Raw genomic sequence first — 18,482 nt, forward strand, 5'->3', positions numbered from 1 at the left:
TTTGAATTAGAACTTAGACTAGACAGCCTAGTCTGTGGCAACACAGTACATTTAGGCAACTGATTTACTGTTGTGTTCAGAATCATGTTGGGACATTGCAATGTTTTCATTGTTAAAAAAAAGACAAGAGGATAAGGTATTCATTTTCATGTCTGGTTTATTCTACAGAACTACAGAAGAGATTGTCATGGCAATCAATGTTTAGAGAGATCCATCTATTTTCACTCCTCATCAGCCCCCTTCTGCTAAAAAGAAAAATGGAAAAATGGTTAAAGGTAAGCTGATCCAGTTCAAAATGACTTCAACTCTACACAGCTAATTTTAATAGCCACACTTGTTAAATAGCTAAATGCATTTACATCTAGGCTAGTTGTCGAAACTAGTTGCTATTTATTTGTGGATTTGCTAAGGCTTTTATTTTTGTGACCAAAATCACTTGTTCTAAGTGCCTGCTCTTACCTTGGATCCTGTATCACGACTCTTGGCTCTCAGTTTGTTGACCTGAGATTCAGCAATATCAGCCCTCTCTTCTGCCTCATCCAGCTCATGCTGCAGCTTACGGAACTTGCCCAGATTGGAATTGGATTGTTCTTCCTAAAGATTACACACAACAGCATTTGTGAAAATCAAAACATACAATTACTATAGACGTTGTATCATAAGATGGCACAAGTGGGAGAAATTACTCACCGCCTCCTCAGAAGCTCTCTTGTAGGATTTGACCTTCAGCTGGAGTTTGTCCACCAGATCTTGAAGACGAGCCAGATTCTTTCGGTCTTCCTCAGTCTATGCAATCAAAAATGTTTTTAGTGTATGCAATATACTACATTTAAATACTGCACTTATTTAAAAAAAAAAAAATGTTCTTTTTTTTTTTTTACACATAACATGATCAAATCAAGCAGGGGCAAAATTGTGTATAGACAATATTTTTTTCTACCTGGTAGGTGAGTTCCTTGGTGCGTCTCTCATATTTACGAATCCCCTTGACATAGTCAGTGGCCTTTCTCTGTTCTATCTCCACCTCACTTTCCAGCTCTCGCACCTAACAGATGTGTAACAATTTTAGTATAATGTGTTAAATGTTAGAATATGTAATTTCTAAAAACATCAGCAACTTACCCTGGCTTCCAGTTTCTGGACCTGCTTCTTGCCTCCCTTCAAGGCGATCTGCTCAGCTTCATCCAGACGGTGCTGCAGGTCCTTGATGGTCTGCTCCATGTTCTTCTTCATGCGCTCCAGATGAGCACTGGTGTCCTGCTCCTTCTTCAGCTCCTCGGCCATCATGGCAGCATCAGTGATGGCCTTCTTGGCTTTTTCCTCACCATTCCTGCACTCCTGCACTGCCTCCTCAACCTCAGTCTGAAGCTGAGTATTATCTCCCTCCAGCTTCTTCTTCTGATTCAGCAGGCTGGTGTTCTGAACATGGACAATATTGACATTCATGTATTTTCTAGTTGATATTGTGTACTAAGAGAGAGTTTAAGGGTTTTACTTGTGTTTGTCTAATGCAGATGTGTCATACCTGAGAATGCAGGAGCTGAACTCTCTCACTGACATCCAGCAGTTCCTGCTCAGCCAGTTTCCTTCCTCTCTCAGTTTGTTCCACTATGGATCTCAACTCATCCAGTTCAGCCTGTAGCAGATTGTTGCGTCTCTCCACAATGGCGATGTTCTCTTTGAGATCATCATTACTACGAAGAGTGTCTTCTAGTTTCAGTTGGGCATCCTGTAAAGTACAAGTTTTACAACTGAAAAGACTGAAGATCTATGTTGGATTTCACCAAAGCATCATAAAATCTTGATTTGAAGATTCGTCATACTTTGAGATGTCCATGAAGACCCTTGAGTTGCTTCTGGGCTTCTGCTGCCTGCCTGTTAGCCTGGCTGAGCTGAATCTCCATCTCATTGAGGTCTCCCTCCATCTTCTTCTTCAGCCTGAGAGCTTCATTCCTGCTGCGAGTCTCTGACTCCAGTGAGCTCTGCAGGGTATCCACAATTCTCTGCTGGTTCCTCTTGGCCTGCTCCATCTCTTCCTCTTTCTCTGTCAGCTTACGTTCAATATCAGCTTTGACCTGATTGAACTCCAGCTGAGCTCTAAGTATCTTGCCTTCCTCATGCTCAAGGGAACCCTTTGAAACGTAAAATGGGTGTTTGTTATTATTGAGATTTAAAGTTTTTGTTCAACCCTTTGTTTAAGGGTGGGAGGTGAAAATAATCTGGAATGATGAACCAATGATCAATTGCCTTAAACAATAGATTGATTTAAATCAAAGAGTTGTCAACTAAATAAGTATTTTGGGGGAAATTTTGTTCTTTTTTTTTTACCTCGGCCTCTTCCAGAGCTGTTTGTATCTCTTGTTTCTCCTGCTCCAGTTGTTTTCTAACTTTCTCCAGCTCATGAATATTCTTTCCACTCTCACCAAGTTGCTCAGTGAGGTCAGAAATTTCCTCTGTGTAATAGAAATAACTTGTGAGCTCACAAATACAAACAAATAAAGTGACGGTTTGGAGTTTTTAAACCACTCATACCTTGGAGATTCTTGTTCTCCCTCTTCATGCTCTCCAGGTGGTCCAATGACTCCTCATATGAGTTTTTCAGCTTAAAGAGTTCAGTGCTCAGAGATCTAGCTTCTTTTTGGGAACTTTCCAGTTCCGTTTGGGACTCCTCATACTTCTGCTTCCACTCAGCCAGAACCTGGTTAAATTTAACAAATGGCAGTGTCGAGAGCAGTCCCATTTTGGTCAAGTGGTTTTGTAGTGAAGAATCAACCCTAAAGTACTAGACCTTATCCGTCTTTAGAAACTTACATGTACTATCAATTTAATATTGAACATTTTTGATTTTACATGGTAAAATGTAACATGGCTAATTTTCCCAGTTAATGACAAAATACTTAGTTTCCTTACTTTATCAAAGTTTCTTTGCTTCTTGTCCAGAGCAGCAGCAGCAGCATTGGATCTCTCCACATCCACCATGAGGTCTTCAATCTCATTCTGCAGCCTGTGCTTGGTCTTCTCCAGAGAGGAGCATTTAGCATTAACAGCTTCCACAGCTTCTTCTGCATCTTGTAAACGCTGAGTCAGTTTCTTCCTGTAATAATCAAAATACAAATTATAGTGAACATCTGAAGCATTATTCATTAAAATGTATTTGAATGTGTTTATTTTGCCACACACTATAGCAGATACGTAGAAAAGTGTCTAATGGATAAAGACCCAACTTTTAAATATTATTAGTTTCTTACTTTGCTTCCTCCAGCTCCTCAGTCCTCTGGATGGCATCAGTTTCATACTTGGTTCTCCACTGAGCCACTTCAGAGTTTGCCTTGGACATACCACGCTGCAGCTCAGCCTTGGCTTCCTGCTCCTCCTCATATTGCTCCCTCAGGAGATCAGCATCATGACGAGCAGACTGAACTGCATGGGCCAGGGCATTCTTAGCCTAAAGACAAACAAACAAATCAAACAAAAAAAGTTAAAGACAAACCAAAACAACCAAATATTTTTGTCTTTAGCAAACATTTTAGACTAGGATATTTTGAAAACCTTGATTTCTTCTTCGAGCTGTCTCTTGAGGTCTTCAATTTGCTGAGTGTTGGACTGCTTGCCTCTGGTTAACTGAGAGACCAGGGCGTTTTTCTCTTCAAACTGTCTGACAAGTTCACCTAAAATTAAATAGTAAAAAATATTGACTTTGTTCTAATTATCGTTATGGTACAGTTGGTGCCATAACACAATATTTAGTTTTCTTACCATTTTCAGTTTGCAGCTTGGCTTTCTGCATGGTGAAATCATTGATTGTGCGCTGACCTTCCTCAGCCTTGGTTCTGTACTCACTCATCTGGTCTTCCAGACTTCTGCACATTTTCTCCAGGTTTGTCTTGAGGATAAATTATATCATAGTTGATTGCTTTCTTTGACTGACAACACATACATTATAGACTCTCAGCATTTCTCTCACTTACCTTTGCCTTTGCAAGCTGCTCCATGTTGGAGACCACATCGTCCAGTTCCAGTCTGAGTTCACTCTTCTCTTTCTCCAGCTTCTGCTTCACTCTCTGGAGGTTGTCAATCTGCTCTCCCAGATCAGCCACACTGTCTGCATGTTTCTTCCTTAGTGTAGCTGCAGTGGCCTCATGTTGCAGAGTGGCCTCTTCAAGGTCTCTGCGCACTTTCTGGAACTCAGCTTCACGTTTCTTGTTCATCTCAATCTGGGCAGCAGTGGCTCCACCAGCCTCCTCCAACCTCTCACTGATCTCCTCCAGTTCTCTGGACAGATCAGCTCTCTGTTTCTCAACTTTAGCACGGGCAGCTCTCTCAGCCTCCAGCTCTTCTTCAAGCTCTTCAATTCTGGCCTGGTAAATGTGCATAAATAAAAAATGACGAGGATTATAACTATTCAAATGTATCCGGTTTATTAAGACATAAAGTTTACCTGTAACTCTTTCAGTTTTTTCTGGAGTTGGGAATCCAATGCTTGTCCGTCTTCAATCTTGCTAACGAGCTGGCTTATTTCAAAGTCCTTTCTGCCAAGTAAACAGGATGACATATGAATGATTATATGAAAATTTTAATTAAAATATCTGGTAACACTTTACAATAAGGTTCCATTAGTTAATGTTAAACAACATTAGCTAACAATGAACAAGACATTTAATTAATAAATAAAAATAAAATTTAATTGTTAGCTTGTCAGCTCAGGGCCATTTAATATTATTAACGGTAGTAACAATATAAATTTTGATTTTAATAATGTGTTAGTAAATCTTTAACTTTACATTAAGTTTAATAAATGCTTAGAAGCATTTTCATTATTAGTGTTTACATGTTATATTATGTGGTTAAGTAAAGTCAATTGGAACCTAATTGTAGTATTACTAAATATATGTATTTAATATTAAAATTTGATTTGATTTTGTAATATATATTACTTCTTTAGGCGCTCATCTGTCTGCTGCTTATCATTTTCCAAATCCATCACATTCTCTTGAGTCAACTTCAAGTCACCCTCAAGCTTTCTTTTGGCTCTCTCAAGATCCATGCGAATTTTCTTTTCTTGTTCCAGAGAACCTTCAAGCTAAATTTCATCCGAAAAATATAAATAATTACATTAAAGCTTCTCATTTTAATTCTAGTGTTGTGTTTTCTGGTTCTTACATCATCCACTTGTTGCTCCAGCTTGGCTTTGGCTTTGGTGAGTGTGTTGACTTTGTCTTCCTCACTCTGGAGGTCATCCAGCGTTTGCTGATGGGCCTCCTGAAGAGCTTTCTTCTCCTTGGTCAGCTTAGCGATGATATCATCCAAAGCGGCCATCTCTTCTATAAGATTTTTAACCTGTAGAAATGTGTCATTGTACACTGTAAAATCGAATTATTCAGACTTACCTAAAAAAGCATGCAACATAATTTGCAAAGTCAAAAGTAAAATGTAATAGTTTGTTTGAAGCATAGTCAATTGCAAGATGTCACAAATATAGAGGAATTATATCCCATTAAACGTTCCACAAGGTGTTAGCAATAAAAGAGATGAAGACATGAAAAATAGATTAGTTAATAAATGAGTTTGGTCATCTTTAAAAAAAACTGCTAACGCTAATCACCATAATGGTGAATTCAAACTAAAACATTTTAGGAAAATCAACATCAATGTATTAAGTCAGCTTTTTTCAGTTGTATTGGCGATTCAACATTCAGTATAACTTTAATTGTGATAACTGCAGATGTGGAGGAAATTAGTGATTTTTGCAACAAAATGGCACTCAAACCAATCAATTAATCTTAACTTGGGTTTTCTGAGTATGTGAATAGTACACGTTACTATAATTTTTACAATGAAGTTAAGACATTAAGTAAAGTTGACAGAACTGTTGGATTTTACAGTGGACTCTTAACACCGGTTCAGTGTTGAAATCTGACCTTATTCTCAGTGGCATGTTTCTCTTTCTCCACTTTGGCCAGAGTGAGCTCAAGATCATCAATGTCCTTCTTGAGCTCAGAACATTCATCCTCCAGCTTTCGTTTCTTTGCAGTCAGCTCAGCATTCATTTCATCTTCATCCTCCAGTCTCTCAGTAATTTCTTTGACTTTGGCCTCAAGCTGGATCTTGCTCTTGATCAGACCCTCACATCTCTCTTCAGCATCACAAAGATTATCTTGCTCCTATCAACATGAAACAAACAAAATGAAAACCTTTGTTTTCTGATGTGAAAAGTGCCGATTTGTAGTTCCATGAGAACTTACAGACTGCACTGAAAGCTGCAGGTCATTCTTCTCTTGGAGAAGAGAAATCATCTTTTCCTCAAGCTCCTTTCTGCGGGCTTCAGATTTGGCATAAGCCTCCTTCAACTTCACAAATTCTTCCTTCATGTTGGCCATTTCTTTTTCGGACTCTGCACTTTTTAGCAGAGGCTTGATCTTGAAGTAGAGCTTCATCCAGGGCCAATTCTTGACACCCATGAAAGCACGTACATTCCACTGGATCACCAACAAAGCATCTCTGCAGAGATTAAAGAAAGTCTTAAATTATCAAATGTAACTTGGGCATTTTTTAACACTGAAGAGCTCAAATCTAACCTTCTGTCCACAATTTTCTGGAACTCGACTCTTGATAGAAAACCACGAGACATGGACTGAATTCCAGTTATAATCAGTGCAAGACGGTCATCTCGCATCTCTTCAAGTGCACCCAGAAGACCAGCCTTAAAAAAGACCTTGAAAAGAAGTATAGTAAAGATTTTTTGCTTAAAAGGATAACAATGAAAAGGTGGCTTTGAAAAAAGTTAATGTTCATATAAAAATACCTTAGTATGTCCTAACTTGTACTGGTTGTGATCGATGTCCAGAGAGCCCAGAAGTTTTTCTGAACCCTTCTTGTTATCAATAAACTGTCCCTCTGGGATAGCAGCAGGATTTAGAATGCGGTATCTACCAAAAAAAATAAAATAAATCATATGTATTTTTTATTTCTAGCAAATCCTTAAATTTACAAACAGAGGGTTGAAATTAACTTGTATCCATAAAATTTTGTAAAACATGAAAACCATTTGGTTTCATACTAACCGTTGTTTGAAATCTCCATACAGGATCCTGTTGGGGAATCCCTTTCTGCAGATCCTGATGCCCTCCAGCACACCGTTACAGCGCAGCTGGTGCATGACCAGAGGATTCTCCATCGCTCCAGGAGTCTTACTTTCATTTGGGATGAGGCAGCGCACAAAGTGAGGGTGAGTTGACCTCAAGTTGGTCATCAACTTGTTCAAGTTTTCCTGTTGGTAGACCAAAGAGGATTTAGATTTATATGCAATAACACCTTATGAGACAAAATAGTGTTATACTATTTCATACCCTATGGAGGGCTGACACCGTCTGGAAGGAGGAACCCTTCTTTTTGCTACCTTTGGCAGCCTTTCCTCCAGAATCTGCAGCTGTGAAATAAATTATTTTTGTTATTATTAAACAGTAAATGTAGTGCTTATATTTTCACGTCACACTTCAGTATATACTTACCGTCATCCGTTGCGTAATTAGCAAACAGAATAGACAACAGCTTAAGAGTTGACTTCTGGAAATACCCTACAACCGTCTCATTGAGAGGGTCCTTGTTCTTCACCAGCCAGTTTGAAATGTTGTAGTCAACAGTGCCAGCGTAGTGAACCAGGGCAAAATGGGCCTCTGGTTTACCCTTGACAATCCTAGGCTTCTGGAAGTTTGGATTTTTCCCCAAATGGTTGTCATAAAGCTTAGCTTTGAATGTTGCATCACTGGCTTTGGGAAACATGCACTCCTCTTCAAGGATGGACATGATACCCATGGGCTACAATGAATTGTCGATCGTGACAGTCAATATATCAGTTTGCCACAAGTTAATACTGAAAAATAGGATCCCCCCCCCCCCCCACACACACACACACACACACACACTATGAGCATCATAATAATATTCACCCACCTTCTCAATGAGCTCAATACAAGCCTGCAAGTCCATGCCAAAGTCAATAAACACCCACTCAATGCCCTCCTTCTTGTATTCCTCTTGCTCCAGCACAAACATGTGGTGGTTGAAGAACTGCTGCAACTTCTCATTAGTGAAGTTGATGCACAGCTGCTCAAAGGTGTTGGACTGCTGGAGGAATAAATTGTATAATTACAATGGTCAAACAGGTTGCACTGCCTGATGGATTTGTTCCTGAATAACTATAATTAGGCTTACATCAAAGATCTCAAATCCAGCAATGTCCAGCACACCAATGAAGTACTGGCGAGGCTGTTTGGTAGCCAGGGATTGGTTGATTCTCACAACCATCCAGAGGAACATCTTCTCATACACTGACTTTCCCAGAGCACCAATAGAGTAGTACACCTGATAAGGGAAATAGTGAATTTTGCAGAATTTGACACCGTAAACTAGATTTTGCAAACTAAAATTTTTACAGAGACATGAAAGATTTTGATTTGTATGTTTTGGAAAGTGAACATGATGCTGAAAACTATAATGTGCATTAGATTATTATTTTAATTTGTTACCTGCTGGACACTCTGTCCCTTAGTGACCCACTCATTTCCTACTTTGACTCTTGGGTGGAGCAAACCCTTGATCAAATCAGCTGAATTTAGGCCCATCAGATATGATATTTTGTCAGCATCTAGAAGATAAAAAATAATAATACAGAGATATAACTATATGTAACATTTCTCCTTTATTAAGCTGAGATTCCAAATTATACTGACCCTCAGTCCCATCAGCCTCAGCCTGTTCCTCTCTTTGCTTCTGTTTGAACTTCATGTTGCCGAAGTGCATGACGGCACCAGTCAGCTTGTAGATGCTGTTCTTCTCTTCATTGGTGAAGCCCAAAACATCAAATGCTTCCTACAGCAAATGTGCAGAACATGTTAAATTTCATGGCGAATGTTTGATATTCTAAGTACTTTAGAAGTCTTTAAAGAAAAGACTAGACAATATAATTCCCTTTTAAGTCATTCTATACCTGTATGACTGAATTTCTTCTGTGGAACACATAAGTAGAGCATATTCATGCTGTTCTTTTCCTACAATCAGATGGCTTCTGTTGTGTGGATACAAAGTTGTGTGCACCTTTTATGGTGCTTTTGCATAGAAATGCTTTTATGGACCGACCTTATATTAGGTGGCCTTAACTACTATGTACTAACATTGTAATTAATAATTTGATACGATGCACTTATTGTGTACATACATGTTTTTACATTGTACAATTTACATTTAAAAAATAAAATAAAAATCTGCATGTAATTACTTCTGTAATTAATTTCTGTAGTTACATTTGTAATTTCACAGTTGGCACTTCCCTTAAACCTAACCCTACCCTTAAACTTGCCCATCCCGCCACACCTGTCCCTAACTCTACCCGTATCCACCTTAATATGGGCAAAGGTGTTTTGCAATACAATTTGAACACAGTAAGTTCATTGTACTTAAGTCCACCTAATATTTAGTGGGGCCCGGTTTTATTTTATGGAAAAGAGCCAGGACATTATCAGTTCATATTCTTCAGCAGAAACGCAGCCATACAGGTTGTCAAAAGTGCTAATGGTGACTTAATTGCAAATGCTGGGTTTACTATTCCTTACAATATTTTATGTGGTTCTTGCATTGTGAACTGCCTATGTTTTAACAAACACTCACATCAGTGGCCATCAGCTCATCACCGTCATCAATAGAAGCCACTGTTGTCTCTCCTTGGGAGATGAAGGCATAGTCATAGGGGTTGTTGGTGATGAGCAGCATCTCTGAGGAGAAATGGGAACATAGATCAGGAAAGACCCTTCTAACTAGAGCTGCTGGTGTTAATAGATATGATGGGTAATGTTACCCAGCAGTTCTGGTCTTCTCTGAGACAGAATCTGGTAGAAGATGTGGTAGTCTCTCTCAGCCTTGAGCTGAAAGGTGACACGAGACTTCTCCAGCAGATCTAAATGAAATGATAAATAGATGAATATCAAAACAGTTTCACATTTCATCAATGAGTGATTTGTTAAAAGAGTGTTGAGCAGTAAAGTACTTACAAGTCTCAATGTCAGCAGAAGCTAACTTTCCACTGTGGCCAAAATGGATACGGATAAATTTACCCTGTAAATAAAGCAATACACAATAAAATACATAACATGCTCGTATAACATATCATGGAAACCAATATAGAATAACAAGACCAATGTAAACCCCACTTACAAATCTGGAGGAGTTGTCATTTCTGATGGTCTTGGCATTACCAAAGGCCTCCAGAGCAGGATTACACTGGATGATTTGATCCTCCAGAGTACCCTGACAATCATATTTTAACAATAGAGTAAGTATTTTAACAACACAACAGAAAAATAATTGGGGAAAAAAATGCTGTTTAAGTGTAAATTCATTGCAATATGATACAAGGGAGTATCAAATTTAACAGTTTGTGACTCTAATATTTAATATATGAAGACATTAATTTAGTAATTATTTTTGGGAATTAAGCACCTTTTTCTCCACTGATGGATCCTTCTTGCCGGGCGATGCTGCTGCAATGCTCGCGAAGTACTGGATCACTTTTTTAGTGTTCACAGTCTTTCCAGCACCGGATTCTCCACTGAGAATAAAAACAGTTCATTAAAAGGCTGATAAAATACAGCATAGAAAATATTAGTGAAAGAAGGAACATTATGCTGTGGCATAATATGTATTGCGTACGTGATCAGGACAGACTGGTTTTCTCTGTCTGTGAGAAAATAGAACATAAGAAACTTAGCATTTGAAATTGCATTAGAAATCGCCATAAAATAACAAATCAGATCATCACCTGACAGCATGTACTGGTAGGCATTGTCAGAGATGGAGAAGATATGAGGAGGAGCTTCATTTCGTTTCTTTCCTCGATAGGCATTGACAACGTCCTGGTTGTACACTGGCAAAAACTTGTAGGGGTTCACAGTGACACAGAAGAGCCCAGAGTAGGTCTGTAGGAGATTCACAGAAGATTTAGATCTGCTCATGTAAGATAAAGAGAATGTGTGAGTGTTTTAAGCCTCGACTCACGTAGATCATCCAGGCTGCGTAACGCTCTTTGAGGTTAAACAGCACAGCGGGCTCATGTAGGAAGGTAAACATCACCATGTCCTCAATTTTATCAAACTTTGGCGGGTTCTGAGGATGAACATCAGCCTCCTTCACAGTTACTGTCTGTGGAGAACACACAAAAATGCTTTGTCAGTCACACTGTACTCCTGTGTACAATCTACAACAATGCAGAGATTAGATCTTACCTTCCCAAATTCAGTTTCAACAGTGACTTTGTCACCGTCTCTACTGGTGATGGAGGCTTTGACAAACTCAACCGCTGGGTCAGTCACAAAGCATTCTTTCTTCATGTCGAAGGGGCGAGTTTGGGCCTCCAGACGCTCCTTGTCTGACTTTCGTAAGAACGGAGCCGCTGCCCCGAACTCTGACATTACATCCACCATCTTTCAATCAGACTGAGGCATAGATGACAAAATTATCAGACCTTGTGAAACTTGTTTACAATTAAAAATCTATTGTAAAAAAAAAAAAGAGAGAGAAATAAATATAAAATATGTATAATTATTTATTTGTCTTTCAACAAAAAAAATTGCAATCAAAAATAAAATATTGCATAAACGTACATATACTATACTATAATATACAATATACACATTGTGTTGACCTTTATGAAAGCATGCCTTACCAGGTGAAATCCAAACCCAAGAAAGTTCAAGTCCTTCCAATGAAAAAGAAACATCATTAATGAGAAGTCATCTTATTCTATTGTCCTCATGAACAATTCAATCTAAATGATGTGTGCTCTTACCTTTAGATGGCACAATGATGTGAGCTTGCAATATTGTGCTGTAACTTATCTCTTTATATAGAGACAATGACTGTGACGTTGACCATCTGTATTTGGTTCGGGTCACTTGTGTGTGTGGCTCTTTTTGGGTGCTTGGAAAAAAATATTTGTGTGAGTCACTGTAGTTTATCATGTGATGTTTTATGGTAGCACGAAAGATTAGATAGTCACAATAGTTAAGCATGGTGTGGAAAGATAATTTTCTTCTTTATAAAGATATCCAGTCTTTACTAAAATGTTTATATTGAAATGTACGTCTTCACATTCATATTTTATAGTTAGTTTTATATGCCAAATTTACAACATTTCAGTTTTTTTTTTTTAATGTATGTAAAGCATTATAGAGGCAGAGACTCTTGTATATAATATATCTGAACCATAGTTGAACATTCACACAATCCTTTTAAAAGAAAAATTGCTTAATTGACATTTATGTTCCAGCAATAATGTGCTATGATGCTTTTCTTGAACTGTCATTTTCTGTCCTCACAGAGAGACAGGCATGCACTGGGAATTTCACAGGTTTATCTTTGTGCTCAAGAATAAAGACAAGGTAACAATGCCTCATGAGCAAGACGGCTGTCACGGAACAGTAAAATTACAGTAGACAGCTGTAATGGCAACAATGAATATCTGCACTTGCGACCTTTTGTTCTCCACCAATGCAGAGACAGCTGCAACTCTTGCTTGTTCTTATTTGATGCTTTGACCTTTCTTGATTTACCAATGCTATATCCATAATTTGTGTTTTACAGGTTCATTAGCAGTCATTCAAATGATAGCTTCATTCATATTCATCCATGCTCACCCCATTCTTTCTTCAAAAAGATTTTCCAGTTTTACAAATGTTCCCAAAACAAATCTGTAATCATTTGTATGTTTACAGAAGTTAATATATTCTGAATGCATTACAGCAGTGTTACTGTTTCTGAGCATAAGTTGACATGAAGGTGCTTATAATTATTCCTTCTTAACAGTTAGAATGTGGTGAGAAGGTCAAACTAACCATCTTAGCCCCAGATCTGTTTCTATACGGTGTTAATGTATTGTCAGCTCTATGGCGTTGATTTGTTTGGGCGCTCTGCCATCACTTAAGACCTTTACTGAGGTTTCTGGCCTGCCTTAACCTCTCCCCCCTCAATTATTCTGCACTCTCTCCACAAGCACCTTACTTAGTCTTAGCACTTGGGCGGTCTATTCTAGGCCTCTCGTCCTTTACAGAGCCTCATTATCACCTGTCTATTTGCCCTTGTTTATCAGAGCTTAGGAGCAAGAATGGAAGAAATGGGGGCAACCGTATGTCAAATAAAGTTTGTCATTGGAGCTTCTTTTTTTTTACTGGGTGCACTAGAATGGTCTTGCATCTGTTGGGTTCATTTGGAATCCATTGTCTGTCTACTTCCTGTTTTTTGGCTTCAAACAATGCCGCTAGTTTTGCTACAAAATTTGCGCATAATCGCAAGAGGCTGCAGTGCATTTCAGAATATGGATTTTAGGGTATATCACCCATCCCTAAGTGTGCATGTTTATTTCTGTTTATAATATATGAGCAGAAGGTCTGTCTAGCTTTGCCTAGTTCCACATTGAAAGCATGATGTTTTTATAGATGTTATAATGGACTAGAAGTTTTGTCTTCCGCCACATACTCTCAGCTTTTCTGCATTCTTTTCATTATTTGCACTGCTGTTGAGTTTCTCCAAAGTGCTTTGTGTCTACCACTCTTTTCCTGACTTTCACAGGAGCAATATCATCAATTACACTCTTAACTTGAGTTATAGTAGTCAAGGAGAAAATCAGCAGAGTCTGCAGATATGCTTGGTGTTAGAGATATAGCCTTCATAAACAGCACATTAGTGTTCTCATTTAAGCATCTCTTTTTGACAGAGACCGATCTAGCTTCAATGGCAGGAGAGATAAATAGGCAAAGAAAATACAGAAATGATTACACACATCCTCAATAACAGTCGATGAAATGTTTAGACCTTTGCTAATAAGGTAATCTAGAGTGTTTCCACGATCATGTGTGGGTCCATGTACATGTTTTGATGCACATGTACAGTCAAATAAAAATAAATAAAAAATCAACAGTTTATTTCTTTTGCCATATTCATTTCTGGATTATCTATGTGAATGTTAAAATCCCCAGAAATTGCACAACAATTAAATTCTGAAGAAATTGTTTAATTGTTTATAACAGCTCTGTAAAGTCCATCCGCATGTCCATTCAAGTGCTTAAATTAAGTCCTGTGGTCATCCATACTCTGTCCAGGTGTGTGTGTGTGTGTGTGTGTGCGTGCCATCCAGGTTGAGTTGGTTGGCACACACTGCTGAAGGATGATAAAGGGAAAAGTAAATATGGTCCTTTATGTTGGAAACTGCAGTGCTTTTCAGTATTTTCAGTTTCAGTATTTTTTTGATAAATAAGCTACGGCTGATGAAAATTCACCTTTGCATCACATAACTAAATTATTTTGTACAGTAGGCTATATTAAAATAGATGGAGGAGGGTGTGGGCCCTGGTGTTGTGACCGCAAAAATCTCGGAGGAGGAGGTGGAGGGCGAGCCTGGCCCACAGGCTTTCGTGGTTGTAGGGCTCAATGCTTTTTGGTTGCTATCTGGGGCCTCGCAGTGAACGAGTGTGATTGTCTGGTTACAGCATTAACCAATTCCTCCATTAGCGAAGAACATTAGGAGAACATTAGGAGTGTTTCAGTTCTTTCTTGTCCAACTATTGTTTGCTATATTACAACTACAAGTGATACCAACATGCATCGTATATTGCAGCCAATCAGCTTGTGTTACTGTCAAGAGCCTCTTTCTGATTGTACCCCACAGACGCATAAAACTGCTGACAGTTCTTCCAGTTCCGCGATTGTGAAAGTGAAGGCGAAAAAAAAAAAGTAACTTATATATGTGTGTGTGTATGTATGTGTACAGTACAGTACAGTCCAAAAGTCTGGACACATTACTATTTGTAATGTTTTTGAAATGATATTTGATGAATAAAAGGTTCAAAAGAACTGCATTTATTCAAAATAAAAACATATTTTCAAATAATATAAATTTCGTTTACTATAAATTTTTATCAATATAACATCCTTGCTGAATAAAATTATTGATTTATTTCAACAACAAAAAAAGCAATAAAAAAATGACTGCTTTTTTATTTTATTTTGTTTTTTATTTATTTTTATAACTTTTTATTCATCAAAGTATTATAAAAAAAGTATCACAGGTTATGCAAAAAATATTAACATTGAAACATTGAAAATGAATCCTCATTAGAATGATCATTTAAAGTAATAATAATAATAATAATATATTTTATTTGTATTGCACTTTACATTTGTAACAAATCTCAAAGTGCTACAGTTAAGGTAATTTAAAAATGGGAAAATACAAATAGAAATGGCTAGTATAATAAGTATAATAAATTGAAAACCAATTATTTTAATGTGTATGTATGTGTGTATATATATACGTTTACTTAGTAATTTAAAAAAAGTCATTTTTAAAAATGCTGGTGATTCTGCATTTCTTTTGCATGTTTTTTTTTTATTGCACGATATAGGTAAATTTAATACATTTACTTCCTAACGGCCTTAAAAAGTCTTAAATTTGACTTGTTGAAACCTGCAGATACCCTGTCCAATATGCTTTGAAGCACTGGATCACATAACATGCTTAAAGTCTGTTGCTGTCCCTCAGAGAGATGACCGAGGGGCCATACCCTTTAAGTTGTCTTGTTTACATGGCATTGTTTCCTTTACTTTAGCCTTGAGGACAAAGATAACCTGTTACATTCCTTTGAGTGCCTCTGTGATTTAAGATATCTGATGTGGTGGCATAGTATGTCAATGGTCATTGTCAAGTTTATAACCTGTTTTTAAGCTCTTTATGTGTGTCAGAGGCTCCTCAAATAGTAATGTATGTGCTAAGCTTTTTGGAGCTCTTTATATAGCAAAAGTGACAAGTGTTAAAGTTGACACACTTTCTTCATCCAGTGTTAATTAACCCCCTCCTTCCCCGACTCCTCCTTTATTTAACACTTCTGTTGGAGCCACTGCATCATCTTGAGCAGCGACAGACACTTGTCACATCTCTCCTACCCATTGAGTAGGTCTGTAATGGATGTTTTCAAAAATGTTTTTTGTTTTTTTTAAGATTTAATTTAAGATTTAAAAATACAGGTTTGTTGTGCTTGTTTGTAGGGCTGTAGCCAAAATTATGTGATTTATATATTAAAGCAAAAGTTCTTAACCTGCATTTACTGTGGCAAACAACTTTGTATATAATCCAGACATATTATCCTAATAAGTAATATTTTTATATAATATATCTATATTCAGGGATGTATAAGTTAATTATATTTGTTTTTCAGGTCTTCATAAAGCCAATTGGACTCATCCATCACAATGACCTTGAGGGAGTCAGGAATCATTTCAGGTTAGCATCTCAGAGTGTTGGGGCAAGCAGATGTCTTCTTAAGGTTTTGAGTAAAAACAAACAAACAAATGAAATTATTTGTGGCATGTTGCTTGCATGATTTTAGTGGTTAGCACAAGTACCTCATTAAGGCCTTCACTCTGGATTAACAGGAGGTCTGGAGAACTTTCACACCCTGTCTCTCTTCCTTTAGCTGCTCTTCGTCTCAGCTCACCAAAAGGTCAATGACTTGACCCATTTTACTTCATGACCACTGAGCGGGCTATTAATGGAGACCCCCCGTCTGTTTGCTTGATTTACTTGGACAAGTGTCCACTGGACGTCACATGATGCTTCTGCTCCTTTGATTGAGTTGCTTGTCATTTCTTCGTTATCCCTCGTTCGAGCCAGCTGTATGATGGAGACAGAGAATACAGGTATTAATATTTATAGGATTCACCCCTAACTTTGACTGTCTGTCTATCTAAATTTGATTGTTCTCCACAAGAGCACCTTATGCTTCCTTTAGGCAAATTTGCATGGCTTTTGACCTCTGCTGTGCAAATGTGTATTTTTCCCTCACTCTCTTGACCCTGTTTTTTCTATCCCCACTCAGCCACACACAGACACTGTGCTCCCTGCAGGACAAGATCCAACACATCTACAGATGAAGGTAATGCAGTGCTTTTTTTTCTTTTTGATTTTTAGTTGTTCTGTGTTGTAACTCACAGGATGTTTTTTTTTTTTATATCACATTTTTAAAAATACTCAATTAAACTGTTTAATAAACTAAAAACAATTAAATTATCATAATATGTAAGAACCATTATAGTTTTTCTCAATCACTTTACCTAATTTTTCGGAACAATCATAACATTCTTTAAACTAAAATGTAACTGCCACAACAAGTTACAACTTATAAACAAGTTACAAAACATGTAATTCATGCTTAAAAACCTAGTGAATGTGTCAGTAAATCAACCAATGCTCTAACCATGGAAATATTTTAGTTCACCATCTGTTTCCTACATGAATGTCAGTTTTGTCAAGGTGAATGCTCTTATACCACTGAGCTTTATCGATTCCAGTAGTAGACCAAATTTACTAGGAAGAGTCAATATTGTGGTAAATGAAAGAATGTTCTTACTACACAAAGAAAACGGACATCGGGTGTCCTTATCTACTATGTACTTACATAGAAAATTACAGCATATTTGTTGTGTTCATTTTGTATTGCAAAACAATTTTTTTGCTAGTGAGGAAGATACAGGTACGGTTAGGGACATATTTGGAGGTATGTGTAGGTTAAAGGGTTTTATTTATATATATATATATATATATATATATATATATATATATATATATATATATATATATATATATATATATATATATATATATATATATAAAGGCACAATGTAAAAACATAAACACAATAAGTGCATTGTATCAAATGACTGTGTAGGATCGTGTTAAATGTAAACTGAAAATTAACAGTTGCATTTTTATATACTCTATTATGTCTTCCCATAACACCACCAGCACCACCACACATTCTTACATTTCTTCCAATTGCTCTTTTACGACAAATGATAAAAGGCGTCCATATAATTAATACATTTATGAACACCAAAGCACCCATGTATAGTGGTATAAACTTTTAGGCCATTATGCAAAATTGATATAATGTTAGCAGTGCTATCTATTTTGGTCTCAAACTTCAAAATAAGACACTACCATTTGTTAACTGTGTCCTCCAAACTACCTTTATGATATGTAATGGCTTTTGGGTAAATAAGTGAATGTAATAGACACTGACGTACATTAAATTCAAAGTCAGTTTTGTCTAAATTTATGCTGTGTTCGCAGGAATATTTTTCATCAACACCAGGTGTTACTAGTTACAGGTAATTAATAAAAAATGAAAAGTTACTGAGTTAAAAGTTATTGAGTAATTCATGAGTTAACAATGAAAAGTAGGGTATTTAAAAATAGCATGAATCAACATTTACATAAATGTATACATTGTTGTTGAACCCTATTGAAAAGTGTAGCAAATGGTTAACCAGTGTATAATGTAATACCAGTGGAAATGTTAAATAGATTTTTTGTTTTTGAAACCTGCATAAATTGTGAATACATTAATTTGTTAAAAAATAAACGAACACTAAGAAATAAAAGG

The 18,482-nt window shown here is 37.1% G+C and overlaps 1 protein-coding gene across 2 annotated transcripts; it reads right to left on the reverse strand.

Annotated features, from left to right (window-relative positions):
- Window positions 1-139: 139 nt before the first annotated feature.
- Window positions 140-11,749, reverse strand: LOC137063368 (myosin-7-like). 2 transcript variants are annotated; one of them, XM_067434452.1, is made up of 38 exons: window positions 11,714-11,749; window positions 11,274-11,483; window positions 11,047-11,190; window positions 10,811-10,967; window positions 10,702-10,729; window positions 10,492-10,600; window positions 10,207-10,299; window positions 10,044-10,107; window positions 9,851-9,949; window positions 9,664-9,767; window positions 8,730-8,868; window positions 8,526-8,644; window positions 8,212-8,361; window positions 7,951-8,121; window positions 7,509-7,815; window positions 7,347-7,426; window positions 7,062-7,267; window positions 6,803-6,926; window positions 6,576-6,712; window positions 6,243-6,498; window positions 5,919-6,161; window positions 5,161-5,337; window positions 4,935-5,080; window positions 4,439-4,529; window positions 3,969-4,358; window positions 3,757-3,883; window positions 3,550-3,668; window positions 3,249-3,445; window positions 2,911-3,094; window positions 2,533-2,698; window positions 2,329-2,453; window positions 1,824-2,132; window positions 1,526-1,729; window positions 1,123-1,419; window positions 941-1,045; window positions 691-786; window positions 460-594; window positions 140-242 (listed from the first exon to the last, which is right to left on the reverse strand). In XM_067434452.1, exons 2-38 carry the CDS (start codon window positions 11,469-11,471, stop codon window positions 222-224), a joined length of 5,817 nt encoding a protein of 1,938 aa, XP_067290553.1. In that variant the 5' UTR covers window positions 11,472-11,483; window positions 11,714-11,749; the 3' UTR covers window positions 140-221. The 2 variants fall into 2 exon arrangements, with proteins under 2 accessions (XP_067290553.1, XP_067290552.1); XM_067434451.1 differs by having other exon boundaries at window positions 141-245.
- Between the last annotated feature and the right edge of the window lie 6,733 nt (window positions 11,750-18,482).

This window comes from Pseudorasbora parva, chromosome 24 (assembly GCF_024679245.1).
Source record: "Pseudorasbora parva isolate DD20220531a chromosome 24, ASM2467924v1, whole genome shotgun sequence".
NCBI classification, from domain to species: domain Eukaryota; kingdom Metazoa; phylum Chordata; class Actinopteri; order Cypriniformes; family Gobionidae; genus Pseudorasbora; species Pseudorasbora parva.